The sequence below is a fragment of the Primulina eburnea genome, chromosome 5 (genome assembly GCF_022965805.1).
Source record: "Primulina eburnea isolate SZY01 chromosome 5, ASM2296580v1, whole genome shotgun sequence".
Classification (NCBI taxonomy): domain Eukaryota; kingdom Viridiplantae; phylum Streptophyta; class Magnoliopsida; order Lamiales; family Gesneriaceae; genus Primulina; species Primulina eburnea.
In genome coordinates, this window is record NC_133105.1 from 3,404,188 (window position 1) to 3,426,631 (window position 22,444).

Consider the following 22,444-nt stretch of genomic DNA (forward strand, 5'->3'; position numbering starts at 1 on the left):
GCTAGATTACTACGATGGCAAGCTTTATGTCAAAATTATATTTTTGATATTATGATAATAAAATCTCATGAAAATATTCTTGCAGATTTTTTAACAAGAGATGGACAGCATTGACATTGATGTTATTATCAAGATGCAGAGGCATTTGAGGGAACACCTTGAAATGCTTCAAACCGAGTTCAACAAGTTAGCTGTTAACGCAGAAGTTGCGGGAAGGCTACAACAAGCTGATAGAGAAATGTCTCTGATCGAATTACAGGATGTTTACAGGCATATACTCAGTTATGGTCTGTAACGCAAAGGCCTATCCTCCAGGGCATTGAGAGACCACTGGTTTCTCAAATGGAGAGTTTTCGAGTACAGGACTCTATACCTGTAGCGGGGGATTCAAATACCCCTTGCACAAGTGTTAAGTCGGGATCATCATCAGATGAGTCGACCAAAACAAAAATTGAGACTCCTGATCCTTATCTTGAGTCTTCAAGTCAACCCTTCACCTCGGGGATTGAAGAGGGAGAGATTAACCTTAGGCCTCGTATTGACAAAGGCAAAACTAAGGTTGATACTAATGAAAGTGTAATTTCTCCATTTCAGGTTTATCAGCAGAATTGGGAGAAGTTGAAAACAAGAATAGGCATTAACCCAGCTACAAACAGGGTTGATGTTTCAGGAAAATATCCAAGGGTATGGATGAAACCTAATTCATATCCCAAGGAGGTTAAAGCTTGGTATGAATTTTGGGCTCTCGCCTCAGTCTATACTACATCACCCAGCTTTCCGGAAATTTCATGTCTATCAAAATGGATCCAGGAAGCTGTTCATGAAACTTGGGCAAATAATGATTATTTGTCCAGAGGAGATATTCTGGAATTGTATTTTTTCAGTGCATCACCAGAACCAGCAGGGAAAGGCACACATGAAGCCTTTCATTTCATCAAGCTAAGGAGGCCAGATTCAAATGTCCAGAAATTTATCAAGGACCCTCCGACAGAAGAAACACCCCTAGTGTCTTCAATAACTGAAGATGATATTTCTACCAGAAGAGCTTGGGGTATTTGGGTCTGTCTCACTGAGATGGATAAAGTCAAGTTTCCGTTCAAATTCTACAATCATTCAGTGAACGGATCATTCCTGTTAAATACCATGACAGGAAAAACAACAAGTTTTGCAGAAGATCTATTTGAAAAAAAAAAAGAAATCTTTTGTGGAACAGCAAGCTGCCGGTAAGCAAAGAGACTCGCCGAAAATTCTGTAACATGGCACGTATAGGAAGATGGTCAGAAAACATCTGCCTTGAATGCCAAGACCAGAAGAAACCGGAGTTTGGTAAAGGTTTCAAACCGAGATCAGATCGGAAAAACTTTACCGACACAAGCACAAGTAGGGAAGGACCACATACACATTTTCCTCGAGGATACAAAAAACCAAAGATTCCTCGACAAAATTAAAAGGGACATGTGACCCTCCATTACAAAAAGTAGGACCACTACCATGTGAGTGGTAGAAACAAGACAACCACTAATTAGTGGTAAAGGACAAATGGACCACCAATAACAAATGGTGGATGACTCAGTAAGCATTGGATACCAATCTAAAAGGAATCCAATGAATAAAAGTAAATTAACTGGTCCCGAAAATTCATCCATAAATAAGGACAGAAAGGAAACCAGTTAACACACCAGAATCAAAACTTAAAAATGTATCGAGTATATTTGAAAGTTTTGAAAAGAAGGTTAACATACAAGAGGAAAGAGGCAGAAGCTCTTAAATGGTTAGTAAATCATTTCAAAGAGTATAAAAAAGATGAAATTACTGCCGATATCCTGGAAACTCATCGTCAATGGTATCTAAGAGAGATAAAGGAGGATGAGAAGTTGATGTCCAGATTAATAATCTAGACAGGGACCCTTCAACCACTACATGGTCCCCAAGCAAGCTGTAAAGGCTAATGAAGATTTGAAATCCGAGTTTCAAATCCGAAAGAGCCTTCTATAAATAAAGCCGGAAGAAGGAAGTGAAGATCATCAAATATTTTCTCCATTTCTTTCATACAAGGTTGTAATATTTTCTTTTCAAGTTTTATGAGTGTTAAGAGTTCAGCTACGATAAGTAGCTAAACAAGTTTCTCCTCCTCTACAGGAGGTTACTATGTAATAAATAAATATTTGTGTTTGAATAAAAGAGATCTTTGCTCTAAGCCCCTCTCATGTATTATTTTCAAAATTTTATTTTATACCGTACACTCTAAGGTAGGAAACGAATTAGAGTTGTGCCAAGTGCTGCTGAAGGAATCTACGTCTGTAACCATCAGTTGCGATCGTGTGGTTGAACTGTGAGGAGCAGTTCGTAAAATACGGTGGATATAACCCGGTGGTACTCCGGTCAAAGAGGTATAAGATTTTATTTTATTTTACGGAAGCATGATGGACCTTTATTTATAAAAGAAAAATCAATTATTTAAAAATTAAAGGATGAAGGGTATTATGAGAAGCTAGGTACTAAATTTAAAGTTTGAAAGATTCTTGTACTGATAAGTAAGTTGCCCATCAAATAACTTGTTTTTGACAAGATGACTGACCGCTAATTTTGTTCCCTGATTATTTGTGAACGCGACAAATAATATTTTAAGAATTTTTATAAGATATCTATGACTCAATTCTGGGAACGTTGACATTAACGAGTCGTCGCATCCTGAAACTGCCTTTGACAGTATTCAGTCCAAGAATTCAATAGCATTCTGCCACAAATTAAATCTCCCACATTTCATCATTAAATTTAAATCCCTTTGTCACAGACCAAATAATAATAATAATAAATTCTGAAGTAAAGCAACGTAACTTTAATCAATAGTTTAAGTTCGTATACAGAAACGAAAATAAGAATGGGGATTTCTAGAAGTATAGAACCGTGCTGACTTCGGAGAACAAATATGATACTAAAAATTTTAAAAAAAAAACATGCAAAGCTCAACACTTTGACCGAACAAAGAGTTTATTTGGCTCAAACATTTCCTTTCATTAGATCAAATGTATGTATTATCGCAATTACAAAACTTACGAATGTGGTTCAAAAGGCAAAGTGGTTAAAAGGATGCATTGTGGGTAGAGAAGCTAACAATTCGAAATGCAGAGCTTAAGGGGGACAGGTTGATCTCGTATATACATCAAATGATACTAACAATCGAGCATTCTACACTAAACACACACCTATAGATTATTTTGAAAGTAATGTACAGATGGGGTTGCTGGCAATCTAAAATTAACAAAGAATTAGGAGGAAATTTCAAGAAGAGTTGCCTTCTGTATGTTGAAAACTTGAATTATCTAAATTTTTATCAAGTTCAAGCAAAGGTTTTAGTATAGTTTCTACCTGATGGCTCTGTAAATTGGCCTCTTCAACAATCATGGATAAAGCACGCTTGCAAATCTCCTCATCTCGAAACGCTAGAGTCCACCTTCCATCTACCAAAGCTTTCGATTTCACTTTTTCGTGGTTCATATCCTTACTGGTGTCAGAGAAAGGGAATGAGGATGGACGGATTCGAAGGTGCAACCACTTCAAATGCTTATCATCTATTCTGGGCTGTCATGGGGTAAAACATACGTCTCAATGTTACGTGATTTGTAAATGAAAAATCTAAAATATATTTTGAAATTCGGATGTAAAAATTTGTTTTAAGACAAAATTTTCTCTGCTGTAGCATATAGGGACTGATTTTAGAAAACAATTCTCTCAATTTAAGTTGTTTTGGCAGAAATTAATAAATTGCAAAAGCACTACTCACATTACATCCAGCTAACGGGGCTACAACTCGGACAACTCCATAACCTTGTTTCATGGGTAACTCCTCTGCAAGAACAAGCCACCCTGAGGTTCCCATAGTGATCGACAGAAAACGAAAATGGCGCTCTTTTCCCCTTTCAAATGCGATTCTACATGGCAATGCTTCCACTGCAGAAGGTTGACATAACATTTTTAAATGACAAGTATAACAGCATGTGTAGATTGGTGATCTTTTACTGAGTGCGTGCCAAAATTCACGAGAACTAGAAAGCAAGAAAACGGACAACTGTCAAAAACAATAATAAAATAGGTTTAAAAAAGTTCAAAAATACCAAGATTAATCTCAGTGCTTGGCTTTGGTCCTGGTGGATTTACACCAGTATTTTTTGCTCTAGCTTCTGTTGAAACTTCAGCTGCCGAGAGCAGTGTAGGTTGATCTGGCAAAACTCTCCCGAGCGAGAAAATGTGGAGATGATGAAGCAGTACATACACCTGGGTAGGGGAGAAATATACTCAACCGTCAAATGGAAAAACATTAAAAAGCATTGCATTGACAATTGACAGTTAAGAGAGCAGAACTATGTTCTAATAAAATTTAATGACAATGTCATAATGAAAGCTTTTTCTTCAGCACGACCTTCACTGTCTCGCACATTCTTTCACCAGCAGCAAATGATGATTCACCGGAAGTAAGCCCTGTCAACTCAAGATATGAATCATTTAAAATGGTTGCTTATAAAATGGAAAACCATTTAAACATGCTACGTATACAGTGGTAGGTATTCTGATATTTCAAATTTGTTTAACGTTAAAGCATGACAGAGAGAGATGATACCACCTGAGAGAGATTTATGTTGTGGCAAAAGTATAGACTTCGGATCTTTTCGAGGAGAAGAAGACTCAATAGCTACAAGTAAGAACTGTGTTATCCAACATGTTTCAAGAATTCATGAAAAGCTATCCTCTATTAAAGCAGGAAAAACAGCAAACCTCTTTTGCACTTTCTCCATTCGTCACAAAGAACTGTCACCAACATATCAGACCAAGTTCCTCTTGTCTCCTCTAGAACACGATTACTGCAATTGTAGAGTGAATCCTAAGCAAAAAAGACCATCTTCAATTTCCATACAGGAAACTCATATTGTCGGTAAATACAGCTTAACATGGAGCACAAATAGAAATCTGAAGATTGCATCAGCGGTTTAGATTGCAACATGATAACAAAGATCTCAAGAACAAAATGAATAGAAATATCAATATCAAAGCAGCATTAATGAAAATTAACAAAAATTTAGGCGCAGTTAAGATGTTTTTAATCTCGACTTGTCATGGATCCATGAGGCAATAAAAGTAAGACACTTCACAGGTGAAACTGCATCATTTAAATAAGAGTCCACATGGCATAAGCAATTTTCCTTGAAGAATGACTTACTTGGAGTAATCCAAGATGACTTCTGTTAAACTCTCTCTCACTATGAGGTAGCAATTGGCGCAAAAGCCAACCACCATCCCACAATGTTTCTGCAGAGATCTTTGACCTGCAGAAGAGACCGACCAGTGTATCGAGTACCTAAAATAAGAAATTCAGATTCTAGAACATTACTTCAACAGAAAACACAGGAAAACAGAGAGCTATCTGAGTAAAAAGCAGTCCTGATATGACGCTCATGGGATTCATATTTTACTTGCTTTATTTACTGGCTGACGTGTTTTATTTGGTTTCAACAGTTATTTGGCCAAATAAATAAAAACACCAACATATGAAAAAATTAACTAATAGCTGCCCAGCGGCGTGCATATGCATTTGAGAAGCTCTGACTGGGCTAAAAAAATTCCCTTTGCTTGTTCTCAAACAACTACTTTAAAGCTTTGAGAGTATATATCCGCGGTACAGTCGGTCTTGCAGGTTGTTGCTCGTCCTGATTCATGCACTTTCTGTTTCTACGAGCAGTAACAATTACATGCAAGATAACAAGAATCTAAGTTCTATTTTATCCTCGGCCCACTACTTATTCAAAAAACAAGATGACATCCTCTTTGATTTTAGAGGAATATTTCAAATAGCCCTGCAGTGACTTGCTTTGGCACTTGAACCATGAAGGGTTGGTTACTTTTTAGTTAGCATGGTCCCCCTAGGTTAACATCCAAAGAAGAGAGTAACGATTCTCTTGAGCTAGTTTAAACGACTGAACCAAATAAGAGAATGTGAACCAATTCCACTCCGGATTCCGTACGTGAAGTAGTGAATGAGAAAGAAGCATGCAGGAATAAGGATTCAAAAGATTAGGAATAAGAAGTTCCCAGAACAGAATAGAGTTTCTCTAGCCATATTCAAATTTCAGTACATAAAACAATCATGATCACATGATCATATGATCATAAGCTCCCTGAATCCTGATACGCATCTTATCTGGATACTGTACACAAATTTTCTTGAATAGAAATTATAAACAACATAAAGCTAATAGAACTTGTGAGCTCTTATCACCAAGTAGAGCACATACATATATCCTATATAAGTAACTTTCTACATGGAGGATAGCCTGTCGTGACTACCTTTGATTGCAAAACTGCACCAAATTTTCTTATCCGAAATCTCAATTCCACATCATCTATAATATCTATCATATATTATTAAGAGATCCGGCAATTATCCTGTCTCTGAAATTCCCCATAACATCTTATTTTTAAGAGGGAAAAAAGATAACAAAATAAAACTCAAACTCGAAAGCTATCGTGAAAAAAATACTAGAACTATACTTTACACAGAAATGTAACGTATTATATATCTATACTATTCTATTAAGTTTAAGCCCCTTAGAGTAACTAAATTAGAGGACACCAAAATATTTAAATTCATAATTACCTTTCTTACCCTACTAAAAACCTCCTCCCATATTTTACATAAAAAAATATAAACCAATCTTCCCTTTTAAATCGAACAATTCTTCTTGAAAATACTTTCGAGTTAATTGTTTAGTATTATTTGATTAAATTAAAAATAATAATTACACATGCAACATGTGTGCATCTTTTACTAGTTATATAATATAACTAAGAGCCACTTGTAATGAATACCATTGATCTACAAAACACATCATATGTTTTCTTGAAATGCAATCTCCCATAGTACATTTTTTTATGAGAAAGCAAAACAAAACATGACCAAATAAAATTTTCAAATACAAAAATTAGCGAAAAATTAATTCCAACATAATTAATTACTTATATTTATGCAAAAATTTACTAAAATTTCATGTACATGCACATTGCAGTCAAAGATCATTAACATAATCTGAAGTGTAAAAACAGTTTATAAGATGAACAGATTTACAGTTTAAAAATGATTCAATAGATTTACTCGTCAAGCACATACTTGAAACCTATGCACGCGAGGGCTAGTTTCATCCTCCGGGCATCCACATGAAACTCCATAGTGATCCTGCAGATTGAGATCGAATTAAAACACATCATGCTTTTACTAGTCACTTGTTTGAACTATACCCATTAAACCAAAACATGAATGTGCTTAACTACAAACTTAAAACAACTGAAGTTCAAAAATCCAAAAAAATTGTAAAAGAAAACAATGCAAGTGCAATATCTACAAAAGTTTACACTTTAATTAATTGCTTCAAACAACAATTCATGACATTTCGCAACTTGAACATTAACACAATAACATTTCACACAGTGGTGTTGGAGGAATACTAGCTAATGAATGTATAATTTTATTCAACCAGGACAGATCATAAGAAAGGATATATGACTAAGATAAAAAGAAATTCAGAAAAGCGGACAAGTTTCATTTACAGAAAATAAGATTAGCAAAAATACTTTTCCAGTGGTAATCCGTAATGATAAATAGTATCCACATTTTACTTTTCAAGAGGTCTACATGAGAACAAAATAGACTTTGCAATTAAATCAACAATGATCCACTATCACATAAATAAAATATTCAACGTTCTCAAGTACAGAAACATTAGGAGGTGAGGCAGCAACAGCAGATGCAAAAGAACATGTACCCTCAGCTTTTTCAGATAGAAACCAAGGCCACTACTTGTGCCATCTTTGACCAAACTACTTTCTGAAGAAAAGAGTTGTTCTTCACCAGAATCTTCCCCAACTAAGGCTCGCTGTAATCACACAAGAAATGCAGCACTCTCCATCAACCAACAGCATTGACATAATGTTGTTTCACATAAAAGAAAATAATTAGCATATTAAAAGTACACCAAAATAAACATCATGGCTTAATTTCAAAACTCCAAACAAGTTATGACAAATGTCTGAATTACAATGAAATAGTGTAGAAAATACAAGTTTCAACATAATGCAACTTCTTTTACCTTTTCTGAAAAGTATAAACTACATTTAATTAACTTTCTAGCCATTTTCCATGCGGGAAATACACAATGGAAAAAGTATTCACTCATTAAAGATGCGAGAGGTAGACCACTTTTTGGTCGGTAATGGCATTTTTCTTTTTTCTTTTTTTATTATTTTACAATTTTTTTTATTAAAAAAAGACTGTACAAGCACGAAACATGTGCAATCGAATACTAATACTACATTAAGAATTAGCTTTCAGAGACAAAAATTTGTAGGTCGGTATGGTCAAATTCAAAAATAGCAAAGTGGCCCCTCATTAATTTTGACAATTATGATATTACTCCTGCTTTAATATAAATCAAATTCATTAAAAAAAATTTGTTGCATGCGACGAAGCACTAGCATATAAAAAGATTTTAACCTTCCCTTCCTATGCAAATACCCTTTCGCTTAACGTTCTCCTTTTAACTGCAAGATGACTTCCAAATATCATTATTTTTATTTATATAAAACAAAGTTCAATGATTTTTTTTTATAAGAAGCCATGCGATTTTCTTTTCTCTAAACAATGACAATGAAAAAATCTCAAGACCACATACCAGCAGCTGCTTCTTATGCTGCCTGCGTTGTGGAAGTATGCCAAGAGCATCTACAATCGACTCATCCAGTTCTGCAGGTGCACAAATTACTTCAAAAGTCATGTTTGAATTTAAAGATTTTCGCAATGAATTTAATATCCTTCATTTATATCAAGTGGTTTCAAATTGTATGAACTTTTTAGCAACTGAAAATTACAAGTTTCAACTGCCTGCCACATAATCCGTCATTTTTTTTCTGAAAACTTTCTAGTGCATCTAATATAGTGGACTAAGATCAGGGATTTAAATCAATAAAAAAACAACTCGACCCAAACACGATATAAGTACATTGTATGTGAGCATCAGGTGAGTAGCACAAGATTTTCAACAGAACCTTTAGTCTGTAATAAGGTAGCAAACACACTTAAAGAGCCTGAAACTTGAACATCGTTGCCGCTGCTAACATAAGAAAGCAAAGCCTCCCTGCACAATTTGCAATAACAGTAAGTATACTTAAATTTGCACATTATCAGGCTGTCATAAACACAAGATAATGAATAAGCTTAATCTTAGCCATGATGCATACCATTTTATGCATCTAAACATTTTACAGACAATTTCATAATTGTCAGAGTTATCGATATCAAGTGAAAAAATTGGATAATACAGCCTCATAAACTGCAACCCTAGGAGCATGTAGTCAACAGAAGAATTATGAGAAACTAACAGCAACACCACGTTCAAGTAGGAACATTACGGGGTGGACGGATAACAAATAGCTGTTATAATATTCTACTAGGTATTTTCCTAACCTTATTTGAGGCTATAGATTTCAAGAAACTAATATATCAAATTGCTGCTCACGCCCATGAACAAAATGGAGGTCAAAAGTGGAGCTGATGTAGAAAAAACATGTGTGACAACAAAACTCAACTAAAGACCCTTTGACAATTCAGTAAACTACAATATAACAGCTAATATATGCATGTTACATATAAGATTAAAGCTATTGTAATGAAATTATGATTTGAATGAGATCAAGTGATCAACAGTATTAATTACCTAGGAGCACATGATGTACTAGAACTACAATCTTGCCCCAAGGTACCATTTTCTGGATGGATTTGCGAAGAACCAGATGTTGGAATTGTAACTAGCAAACTTCCATTCTCAGACTCTGAACTCTGATTAATAGCATTAGAATTTTGACATGTGTTTGAAGAACCATGTTCCAACTTATAACCATTGATTTTGTCTACGGCATCTACGGCGAAGTTCTCTGTTCGACACAGAAGAGCAGCAGCTACAGTGTTTGCCAGATCTTTGATTTTGACAATGCGCAAAATGCAACAAAGTAAATATAAAGAAGTGACAGCACCAATTCTTGTCTCCTGAATGACATTCGGAGAATCATAATAAAAATCTTTGCAATAAAAAAACGTCAAAAAAATCATAACATGAGGACACGAAAACCAAAAATGAGAAACAAGTGCATACATTGACAGTTTCCATTCTCAAAGAAGGAAGAACCAATGGAAATATCAATAGCTTCAAAATGTTGTCCATTATTAACCTCCCAACATCAGGAATCCCAGCAGAGACAACATCACTGAAGTAATAGAGATTGTCCTCGATCTCATCAACTGCAGAAAGAACAGAAGATCTTGATTCTGGGCCCAGATTCCTATATTTGGGAAAATACCCATTGCCGTTAATAATGAAATAAAAACCATGATGTGAAAAACAGTATGTCACAACTTACTTAGAAGCGTCTGAAACCAAATGATTCAAATTGCTGCATTGATCTCTAAAAAATTTGATCAAATTCAAGAAATAAATCTCATGAGGAGCCCTTGATATAAACCTATTTACAGCATCATCTCCAACTGAAAATCAACAAAATATATGGTTTATGTCGTTTTGGGCCATTTTCTACTGATTTGGAAGTTACAGAGGTTAAAGAGCAGAGACTCACCATGATAAATATTAAGTGTTAATGCACGCACAGCAGTCCGAATCATGCTTTCTTCATGGAAAGCAAAACGTATCGCATCAACATAGAGTGGGAAAGAAACAATCTCATCCTAAGTTCAAAAAAAAAGTGATTAAAGAATAACATAATGACAAGTTAATTATTTTTTCCATTTTAAACAAAAAACATTGTTCGCCGAGTGGTAAGATCCCAGCCAGGATTGCCATAGCGTATAACATTAGCAAAGCTAAAATGCGTAAATGAAATATTAGTTAAGTGTAAGCAGCATTCAAAAACAGAACCTTTATTAATGAAGAAGTTGTATATTTATCCACTTTCTCAAGCCAGCTAATTTTCATTTTTAAGCTTGTGATTTCCATAATTTCATTTATATATATATAAAATCCGAGAACTCAAAATATATTATGCTCCAACACAATTCTGTTCACAGGTCCAAGGACTAACGATAATCCAAACTCCCTCATAACCTTATAATCATTCCAAAACAAATTAACACAGTTGAGTCGACAAAAAAGCCAGTGACTGGTGATAGGATAAGCTAACTGAACTTACATCATGCATCTTGACAAGAAGAGAAATGGTGTCCTTGTTCAACTTTCCGCTTATTGCCCTGACAGTGCATACGCAATTGGAAAAAAAAAATGTTGAGATCCATACAGGGTATCAAAGGAAATTACACATATTGAATTAAATAATTAACAAAAACACTGAATTATGAAGCAAACCTTAAAAAAGATATGTAATAAGACAACAGCTCCTCGTTTCGGAAGTCAAATGAGTAAGTAATAAGGTAGTTCACATGTTCATTGCTAAACATATAATCTGCAAAGTTGTTCAAAGAGATAATTAATCAGAGATTAAAAAAAAGCCAGCTTAAAAAAATTGGTTGCTAAAATCGGAATACCATTATGATATCTTACATATTGAATGTTCACTTTTAAGGTTCTGGATCATAATACTCATTGTTTGCAAAAGCTGGACTGAAACTGTCACAGTTTTACTGATTCTTAATATGCGTACAAATTCGCCCAAAACCTGCTTCTCCATAAAAAGCCTAATATAAAACCAAAAAGGCTCATGAATTGAGTTAAAAAGAATATGGGTAGTAGCAGTTTAAGCATCACTGGCTTATCAAATATTAAAGCATTCAAATCCTACTCAAAAAAAGCAGCATCATGTTGGTCACCATAAGTAATCAACTCTGCAATAGATCTCAATGCCTCAATCACAAAGTCCTGCACAATATTATAGAACCAGGTTGGAGTTCAATTGAAAAATGCTACCAAAACACGATAAAATTATAATACCGAATATGTAATGATACTCTAGCCCCCCAGTTTCAGCAAGAGAAACAAATTACCTTGTTAACCTCATTCACAATTTGAACTTTCGTCAAATGATCAATCAAGTATCTACACACGAGATCAAGTAAATTTTTAGTGTTAAAGTAGTAATGCTGCGCAGCAGAAAACGAACCACACGGTACAGAATTTGAACACAAAGCTTGGGTACTACGCGTAACTCATTTCCTGGGAGAATTCGAAGGTAACAAAAGACAATCACCATAATTGGTGCAAAATCAAAGCTACCTGAGTTCATCTAAAGAGAATCGATCCCGGGATCTCCAAAAGGAAAACCACATCCTCTTACTCGCGATCACAGCTTTTTTTTCTTCTTCTTCTTCGCATCAAAACTCATCCTCAACATGGCCTACATACTTCAATCAGAGAATCAGTTTTCTCCTATGTCGATTTCCTGAGCAAGTGATTGATTTCATCGAGCGCTTACTCCTATCAAGGAGAACTGTAAACGCGACAGACAATTGCCCTAAACCGAAGCTTACGGATATAGATTTGGGGTTTTCGCTCGCTGAATTGTCAGCCGGGAATAGAAATCGGCGACGGGAAAGAGAAGATGCGAGGGGATTCTCGGGGTAGAGATGACAATTTGGGGGTAAAACTTGATCGGGCTTTTGACGAATCGGGTCGGAGCCTTGAAAAAAAATTAGAGGATGCGTAGGTGTTCTCCGGCGGTGGCCACCTGTCAAAAGTTGATATAAAATTATATGTAATTTCGAAAATTATTGACATCGTATCAAATACCGACAACTAGTTTTTGGTAGTATAGATAAGAGTAATTAACATGGATGGAAAGCAAGCCGTACAAAATATAGAGTTATATATAAAAAGAGTTGATATTATTTTTTGTTCTGTGTTATTTAAATTATTTATAAATGAGTACTAATAATAAAAAAAGAACGGTAAATATCAACTCACTAATAAAAATTATATATATTATATATATATATATATATTTTTAGTATCTAACATAAACCTTATGTATCCACTGTAAAGTTGCGTTTGAATTAAAGAATTAATTTAAAATACTGATTTAATAGGGGGAACTATTTGATGAATATATTTGAAATACACTCGTCTTAAATTAATTTCAAATATTTATCATAATAACGTTACATATACGTGGATTGACACAATTCACTCAACAAAAATTCATACAAAACCAGCAAATGAATTTGAAATTTATGTTTCAAATCTTCCATTTTAAGAACAATCTTATATGAGATATCTATAGTTAAAATTAGATATCTTCTTCAATTAAAGCAGTTGATTTTGATATCATGTATCATGAAAAATTTCTCTCTTACCTCATATTGAATGTAAATTTCATTTCGTATACTTATCGATGCGCCGAAAAGTGTTGTTATTTCTTATATGTATGTGAAAATACAATGGATGTTGATGAAATATTTGAAAACAAATAGTTAAGACTTGCGTTAAATATGATTTTCTTAAAAAGATTACGTCTACTTTGAAATGTAACATTTTTCTCTAATGATATAATAACTGTACTTGTAATTAGGACCCGGATCCCCTACAGTGCACAGCAACATGCTGTGCACTTACATGGAATTTTTTTTATTTTTTTAAAATTTTTTTCTTTTTTTTTTCACTTTTTTCCCTTTCTTTATCTCTTTTATTTTCCCTCTATTTTCCTCCAAATGTATGAATTATTTATTTTTGATGAAAATGTGATGTTGAATTTTAGTTTTTGATATTGCATGATGGAAATATTTTAAATTTTAATTTAAGTATTAACATATTAATAGTTTTATATTGTTAAAAATTTTGTTCATTGAAAAAAAAATTAATAGTACTCATCAAATTCGAAAAAAATGATACGGTTTTTCACATGTAAAAATTTAAAATTGTAATTTTTAATTGTAAAATTATTAATTCAACATCATATTTTCATCCAAAATAAATAATTCATACATTTGGAAGAAAACAGAGGGAAAATAAAAGAGATAAAGAAAGGGAAAAAAGTGAAAAAAAAAAGAGAATAAAAAAAATTCCATGTAAGTGCACAGCATGTTGCTGTGCACTGTAGGGGATCCGGGTCCTTGTAATTATAGTACAATAAACCACAAGTTCATAAACCATAAAATATTGAAAACTCTTTTGTATGAAAAAGGAAGAATATAAAATCAATATGAAGAAATTTGTTCTTTTTCTCTCTTGTATGTCATCTATACATTTTATCTCTATTTAACGTCTTTGTAAGCGTATTCATCAAGTTACCGTTTGAATTGACATAATCAACAATGATAACTCCATTAAAGATCAATTGTCACACGGTATTATGTCTTTGATGAATATGTCGAGACTTGCCATTGTAAATATTTTTTTTGCCCTTACATAATATTGACTCTCACAATATATTATTATTGCAGACACAAGAAGAAATTTCCTCTAGAAAGTTGCATAACCATTTAGCTTCTTCTGTGGTTTTGTCTAGAACTATAACACAGACTTCACGGTGGATCTAGCAATACAAATTACTTTGGATGACCTCCAAGAGACCAAATCCCAGTCAAGGACTAAAGACATATCCACTATTGATTTGCAATTTTTAGTGTCAGAAATCCAATTTGCATCGTTGTATCCCTCAAGAACTGCATAATATTTCATGTATTGCAACTTATACCCCAGAGTATGTCTTAGATATCTAAGCACGATTGTAAAGCCTTCTAATGAATCTCAGTTGGGTTACTCGTGAATCGACTCAGCTTATTCATGACACATGTGATGTTCGTTCGAGTACAATTTGTGATGTACATCAGACTTCCAATAACTTTAGAGTATTCTAATTATGAGATTGGTTCCCCATGATATTTTTCTTATTTGGCGTTTTCCTTGGAGGATAATTGAATGCATTGAACTTCTTCAAGAGAGTTTCAACGTAATGAGACCGTGATATAACAATTGTTTTTGAAGTCTTAAATATTTTAATACATAGTACGACATTTGCAATGCTACATATCTTTCATATCAAAATGTCTTGTTAACATTTGATTTGTTGTATTAATCAAGTCTTGATTGTTCTCCATTATAAGCATGTCCTCAACATAGAGACATAACATTAGATAAAATCTTGTGTGCTTTTGATGCAAACATATTTATCATACTCGTTAATCTTAAAATAATTTGGCAACATAAAATTTTCAAATTTTTCATGTCATTGCTTAGGTGCTTGCTCAAATCCATACAATAATTTAACAAGTAGCCACACTTTTTTCTTAACCCTAAATAATAAATCTTTCAGGTTGATCCATATTGATCGCTTTTTCAAACTCACAATTCAAGAATGTGATTTTCACATCTATTGGTGTATCTAAAGGTTATGCAGTGCTACAATAAAATTGAGTACACAAATAGAAGTTATTCTCGAAACTTGTGAATAAGTGCCAAAAATGATCATAAGTGCCAAAAATGATAAGATCTTCTTTTTATCTATATCTTTTAATCATAAGTCGAGCCTTGTATTTTTCGACCGATGTATCAACTTTTTTTCTGAATCTATTTGCATCGTAATGGTTTGATATCCGATGGAAGATCCACGAATTCCTCAAATGTGATTTTTCAAAATAATATCTATTTATGAGTTGAAAACCTCTTTACAATATGATGCATCAGGACTAAACACACTTCTTGCAAGGACTTTGGTTAATTTTTCAACTTGTAAGCATAAATTTTGGACCAGATTTCTTTGCAATTCTGGCCCTTTTGATCCATCTAGGTTCTTCATTTTGTGTAGAATCTTTGTTTGTCATTTCTCTAGTCCTTTTACTAGAACTAAGATTGTCTTTTTCAAGAGGTAATTCCATTTGATTAAGCTTTTATTCTTGATGAAATATTTAACTTGTCAGTTCAATTAATCTCTTGCTAGAATTAAGTTCTTCCCCTTGAAGATAACCTTTGTTTGGTATTTCTATTGTTTTTTTCCTAGAATTTGATGTTTAATTTCTTTGCAAGGAAATACATTTTCAAAAAACACAACATTTCTTGCTCAACAATCTTTATTTCATTCATTCCAAAAATTGTCGATTTATGCGGTATGGATCTATATGCACATTATTGTTATGTGCATATCCAATGCATATGTAGATTACATTTGTCTCGATTTCAACTTGTTTTGGCTTCTCTATTTTAAATTGTCAAGCACCCCAACACTTTGATGTATTTATAAGCAAGTTTGTGACCTTTTCACACTTCATACGGTTTTTAATTCTAGTGGGGTAACTTATTCACAATGTATTTAGTCAAAAATATCACTTCCCCCACAAGATTTCGGGTAAGCCCGAACTTAGTAACATTACATTCATCATTTTTTTCAAACTCTAGATTTTCCTTTTGGAAATCATGTTTGATTTAGGTGATTATGGAGCGGTATTTTGATGAACAATGTTCAATCAAAGTAAAACTCATCAAATGATGCTGTGTATTTACCATATATATCATTTTGTACATTTTTTATTTGTTTACCAAGTTGATTTTCAACTTAGATTTTATAAATTTTTAAATCTCTCGAGTGTCTCGACATTATTTCTTAAAAAATATATTTAATAGTATCTTATGTAATCGTCTATAAATGTCAAAATTTTTTTTAACTCCCCTAGTTCGCACATGTTTTAAATCATATAAGTCGGTATGAATTAACTGCAGAGGAGAGGTACATCTTTCGATATAATTGAATGATGGCTTGGTCATTTTTTGCTTAAACACATGAAAGTACTGAGCTATTCCATACCAAATCCCCACTACTGGATCGCAAGCATACTTTAGTTGAAGGCACTTCATCCAATAAATCTCAACTTAGTTTCGATAATTTGCTAACATGTATTGTTGTTTAGGAATTTTGTTGGAAAGTTTAGCTGAACTATAACCCTTTTCATCAAACCAAAACACAATGAAAAAGAGTACAAAACCAACCAAAGATTAGTAAATTTACTCGTTAATGTAAAACACAGTACTGGTGCATTATTAAAATGGCATATATCCAACAGGAAGAGAGAAACTAATGAAGAGATCGATCATTCCAGTGAAGAGTCGGTGTGGCGAACAGTTCTTGAATATGCCAACACATCTTCAGGTTCTTTCGCAACACTTCCACCGTGACTGCAGGGGTTGCTTGTTTTGCCGTCTGCGCTTTTGGTAATAATGGATTCTCGAATAATCTCCCTAGCTAATTCACCCATTGAATCACCTGTTGTATTTTGTTGTTCTTGCTCCTTCTGTGTCTGCTCTTTCCTCTCCTTTGTGGCTTCCATTCCCTGGCAAATTTCTGGTGATTTAGATAGAGACAGTCCCTTGGTCATTTTTTGAGGTCTGGTTTTGGGATTTATGTAATATTCTTTCAAGATGAGCATGCGGATTAATATTATTTGTGTGACAGACGGATGCTTGAAGCACGCATACACTTGTCCTTTCTTCGGTCATGGTTGGAGGTGACTTTGCAGTGGCTCTACACCATTTTCAAAGCATACATACGTCTATATTATGTCATGCTAGTAAGTCTCAAATATGTATATTTGTAAAAGATTTTTTTAAAGTAAATTATTATGTTACTATAATAGTCATCTGAAAAATCTGAATAGATAACAGCAATAATGTGTATGAAAGTTCGAGATATTAATAATAGAGTAAAAATAATCTAGAAGTTGAAACCGATAAGAGGATGTCTTTCTCTAACACCCTCATTATAGGAACAGTAATGACAGTTAATATTATATACAACGGGTAATGGGCATGGCTTGCTTTTTTTCCCGTACGATAAAATATTTAAATAGAAATTCTTTTGAAAAACACTTTTAGTAGGATCAGAAAAAAGTTCCGGTGGTGCCGTTTTGGTTGAAGAGAAAATATTGAATTAAGATTAAAACGATATTTGGGTAATTACAAACAAGGACAAAACATTTTTAAGGTATCCTGGGTTTTGATTAAGCTGAGGAAACTCACTCTTCTCTGACAGATCCAAAGCAGCGAAACCAATTATATAATAGCGGATACTAAATTAAGGTCCAAATCTCAAAATGCAAATAGCAAGTTAAAGCATACATGAAACGATATTCCGATCCCATTGAATATCCCAGAAATTTGACAAATAACAAAATGCTTCAAGTAAAACAAAACTTCTTTAAACTCAGTTCATCCTTCGAATAAGCTCATTGATGTAATCCTCACGATTACCAGCATCACCACCCTCCACATAATGGTTCCTCTTCTTCTTCAATCCACCTAGAGGTGCCTTGAGTTGGAATGGCCACAAGAAATTGTTTGCTTGCTTGAAATGGGGTCCAACGGACAAGATCTCGTGAATAAGATCTTCCATGCAAATTATCCCATGTTTACCCAACACCTATGCAAACAATGCAAGACAAATAAACGGATTAAGGAATATTTAAAGGAGTCGTATCCAATGAAAGATAATTCAAATTGCAACCTGCTCAATGATCGAGTTATCAGTCAATGCAGTTCTTTGCTTATTGACTTTTCCATAGCCACGCTTGTAGATCAACTCGCGCACACTTTTAAGGTTGGGGTAACTGGAAAGGTACATGGAATTGAGAATTTGCTTGAATGCTTGAATGGTTTATTTGAGATTGACTCCAAAAATTTGCAATATTTTTCCACATTTCAGATGAGCATCGGCTTACCCGTATGTAACATAAGGCTCAACCCTATGAAGCATGTTCATCGTAGCCTTGTTAACTTTCAGAAAGACTCCGTTAAAGATCTAAGATAAATTGACAGTAAACATCAGATTTAATATTAGGGCAAATATTATAAGAACAGAAAATAAATAAAAACAACAATATGTCAATATCCACGAGAAAACATAAAGTGGACAGGTAACTTCAAACTATTCATCTATGAAAACACAAGCACAATAAGGTGAAAAAAATACTATGCTGACACCACTTCACTAAAAAGAAACACAAACAAATATAAATCACCTGACGCAAACGAAGAAGCTGCAAAATTTTCTTGGTTCTTGGGTGCATGGCATTGATTCTGTTAGATATATTGATGACATCAGTACGAAAGGTTCACGTATAGATATAACCAAGTTTTCATGGACTTTCAACAACTTACCCCCTGATTCTGATAATGAACAAAAGCTTAGCTTCAGCATTGACATAAAAGCCTCCCTTCAATCTAGCCTCACGCTTCAAGCGGATCAATTCCTTTTCCTGAACAACACACACAAGCCAAATAATAAACACGTAAACTTTCTATTTTGCTCCAATGCTCCTAAAATAGAGACAAGTTGATTTTTACCTGATCCTCGTACTCTTTTGCATACAGCCTTGCTTTACTGCAGATCAGCTTTCGGGTCGCAGATCTCTTCTTCTTTGCTTCCCCAAGCTCTTTGGCATTTGCAAGGGCCCATTCCTCATTCCTCTTCTGCTTCTTTAAAACTGACTCGGGAACAACACCACCTTTGACTTCCTCAACCATCTTTCTACCAAAGCAACCAAATAAAACGAACAGAAAATCAGATGCTAGACCTATCTAGATGAGAAACATTCAACTAGGAATTTTATACAGCTTCAGAGCAAGTCTAATTACAAAAGAAACGATATATTTTCATAATTCTAAATAACTTCCATAGTTTCTATAAGTTTTCGATAGTCAATACTCAATAGTGTACACAGCAACTTTCAGGTCTTCAATGAAAGAGAGAAAAATATGTGAGATGCAAAATATTATTGCATTAGAGATTTAAAAAGTTACAATTTTTACAGAAATCCCTCAACTAACCTCTGTGAGAAAAATGTGAATGTTCAAAATTAAAACCACTTCACCCTCTCTGTATGCAAAAAACAAAAAACACTTCATCCTCTGCAGCATCTTAGTTCTCTTGATTACAAAATGAGTAGCCAGATTAACGACCATATTTCAGATCACAAACTTAATTTTCTGGATCTTCAGGAACGAATAACTCGGAAGTGAACGTAAGGCACAACTAAAAAAAATACATTATTTTTGCAGGTATCCAAAAACAAGCCAAATTTGGATGGCAGTCAAGAAACATGTCTCACAAATTATTTAAATCAATTCCCGAATCAAACAGCAGAATCCAACAAAAATAACATAAACAAACTGTTACGAACCTATATAACACTGATAAAAAAATACATATACCACACCGTATACCTGCCATTTTCTCATGGTTAACATCAAACATCAAATCACAAGACACGAATGAAAATCAAACAAATCAACGACAATCACAGACTATGATTTCAGCAAATTATTACCGGAATCCAAATAAGCACCTTCACAAGGAGGAGTTTGGGTTTTCTGTTGCAGTGTGGCGCCCCTGGAAATGCTTCAGAAAAAACCCTAGTCTATATAATCCGCATCGCAGGGTTTGTTTGCGGGCCTTATGGGCTTTTAAGCCTATTTACTTGGTGGTCTTTGACTGGCACTAGAGCTTACCGAAAGTCCAAAGCAGGTAGCTTTCCCAAAAAAGCCCAACTGAGTACAATTTTTCTCGTCCGGATGATTGGGCATATAATTTTCATCGGCAAAAAAACTTGTGTGAGACAGTCTCACGGGTCGAATTTATGAGACAGATCTCTTATTTGGGTAAACCATGAAAAAACATAATTTTTTATGCTAAGAGTGTTATTTTTTATTTTGAATATGAGTAGGGTTGACCCGTCTCACAGATTAGATCCGTGAGACGGTCTCACATAAGACCCACTCATTTCCGAGTTAGTCTCATGTGAGACCGTCTCACGGATCTTAATCCGTGAGACGGGTCAACCCTACCCATATCCACAATAAAAAGTAATACTCTTAGCATAAAAAGTAATACTTTTTCATGTATGACCCAGATAAAAGATCCGTCTCACAAATATGACCCGTGAGACCGTCTCACACAAGTTTTTGCCCATTTATTATACATTTATCAATTGAAATTCATTGTTTCTTGTTTCTAGAGGATTTCCACCACAAAATTTTACACTCTTGATTCATTATTGTGAAAGAAAAGCTCGTGCTGAATTTGATGATTTGTAAATAAGTGACTTATTTGTAATGTATCATGAATCTTACTGCATTTTTGTTTCAGATGATTCATTATTTGGATTAACCAAGAAAATTTCTTGAATTTTTTTGGTACGTTGATTTTTATTTCAGCTGATTCATGATTTATTGAATCAAGGACCACCTCGAGCTTGTTGTTTTTTACTTTGAAAATTTTGACTGTTTTATCCAAGTTCAATAAAATGCTTGGAAAGTCTCCATGGATTCAAAAGTATTTATTATAACATCATATTATTACTATCCGGGTTTCAACAGTTGTCTGATACAAGATCTAGAGAAAAAATTCCTAAATTTTATTGCATCTGAGATTGGGTACGAGGTTACTGGACGGGTCTTACCCGATCCCAATTCTAATTTTATATTTAGATTTAATAGAAAAATGTTTTGTGAAATATATTTTTGAGATTGTATGTTTCGCTATGGTGTTTGCATGGACAAGTAGGTCCCGATCGACTTTTTTAGATGTAATGTTTGGTATGATTTTAATAGAGTGATAATTGTATGAAGTTTACGTCTCTATAATCGTGAGAGGGTCAACCTTACCAGTACAGTAAAAATAAGCCAAAAATAATAACTTTTTCATGGGGACCCAATAAGAGACTCCAAATACAGTTTATACGTCTCACACAAGTTGTAAATTGATATTGAGTTTCGACAAAATACTTTATTTAATTTTATAATTCAATTTTGATGGTTCGATTTTTTATCCGATATTATGGTTTTTGCATGATTTATTTATTTTGGTTACCTAATTTTTATTTATATTAAAAATAGGATATTAATTCCCTTGATTTTGTGAGTCCAGTCAAATATCAATTTTTAAGGTTAATCGAGTGATACTAATAATTTTATTGAAATTTATAAAAATTATTAATATAATTATCTCGAAATCATTTATATAATTATCATATTATATAATATATAAAAATAAATAAAAATATTTATTTGATTTTAATTTATACCTACTAGCATAGATTTATAAAAATAATTTATAAATTGAGGGTAACTAAGTTATTTGTAGTACATTTTATCACTAAATTAAAATTATCACACCTAATAGAAGAGACATTTTATCTCTCTAAAAAATTATTTATCAATATCATGAGATTTTAAAAAATGTACCAAACATGAAATAACGATGATTATTTATCAATCTCTCCGTTATCTTATGTACCAAACTATGATTTAAGGTATAGTTGAATGAACATAGATACAAATTTCTATTTTAGATATTAAAGAATTATTAAACTATTTGATTTTTAACAATTTTAAAATTCAAAAATATAACTTACGACACAATGACGTAATTATATTTGTAACAACCAAATATTGAATTTTAT

General features: G+C 33.5%; 2 protein-coding genes across 6 annotated transcripts; both read right to left on the reverse strand.

Moving 5' to 3' along the window:
* Positions 1–2,942: 2,942 nt before the first annotated feature.
* LOC140832374 (protein TRANSPARENT TESTA 9-like) lies at positions 2,943–12,728 on the reverse strand. Of its 2 annotated transcripts, none has more exons than XM_073196369.1 (21): positions 12,279–12,728; positions 12,050–12,101; positions 11,848–11,924; positions 11,610–11,743; positions 11,415–11,511; positions 11,242–11,299; positions 10,672–10,780; positions 10,459–10,582; positions 10,194–10,380; positions 9,759–10,087; positions 9,091–9,179; positions 8,718–8,788; positions 7,812–7,922; positions 7,160–7,225; positions 5,216–5,353; positions 4,774–4,879; positions 4,622–4,690; positions 4,421–4,479; positions 4,116–4,275; positions 3,785–3,951; positions 2,943–3,582 (listed from the first exon to the last, which is right to left on the reverse strand). In XM_073196369.1, exons 1-21 carry the CDS (start codon positions 12,329–12,331, stop codon positions 3,283–3,285), a joined length of 2,556 nt encoding a protein of 851 aa, XP_073052470.1. In that variant the 5' UTR covers positions 12,332–12,728; the 3' UTR covers positions 2,943–3,282. The 2 variants fall into 2 exon arrangements, with proteins under 2 accessions (XP_073052470.1, XP_073052469.1); XM_073196368.1 differs by having other exon boundaries at positions 4,619–4,690.
* Positions 12,729–18,027: 5,299 nt separating this feature from the next.
* Positions 18,028–20,461, reverse strand: LOC140832375 (large ribosomal subunit protein uL30y-like). 4 transcript variants are annotated; one of them, XM_073196371.1, is made up of 7 exons: positions 20,330–20,461; positions 19,329–19,512; positions 19,143–19,240; positions 19,004–19,061; positions 18,704–18,783; positions 18,490–18,592; positions 18,028–18,405 (listed from the first exon to the last, which is right to left on the reverse strand). In XM_073196371.1, the coding sequence occupies exons 2-7, from the start codon at positions 19,506–19,508 to the stop codon at positions 18,190–18,192; spliced, it is 735 nt and encodes a 244-aa protein (XP_073052472.1). In that variant the 5' UTR covers positions 19,509–19,512; positions 20,330–20,461; the 3' UTR covers positions 18,028–18,189. The 4 variants fall into 4 exon arrangements, with proteins under 4 accessions (XP_073052472.1, XP_073052471.1, XP_073052473.1 ...); XM_073196370.1 differs by having other exon boundaries at positions 20,312–20,450; XM_073196372.1 differs by having other exon boundaries at positions 19,329–19,508; positions 20,312–20,437.
* Between the last annotated feature and the right edge of the window lie 1,983 nt (positions 20,462–22,444).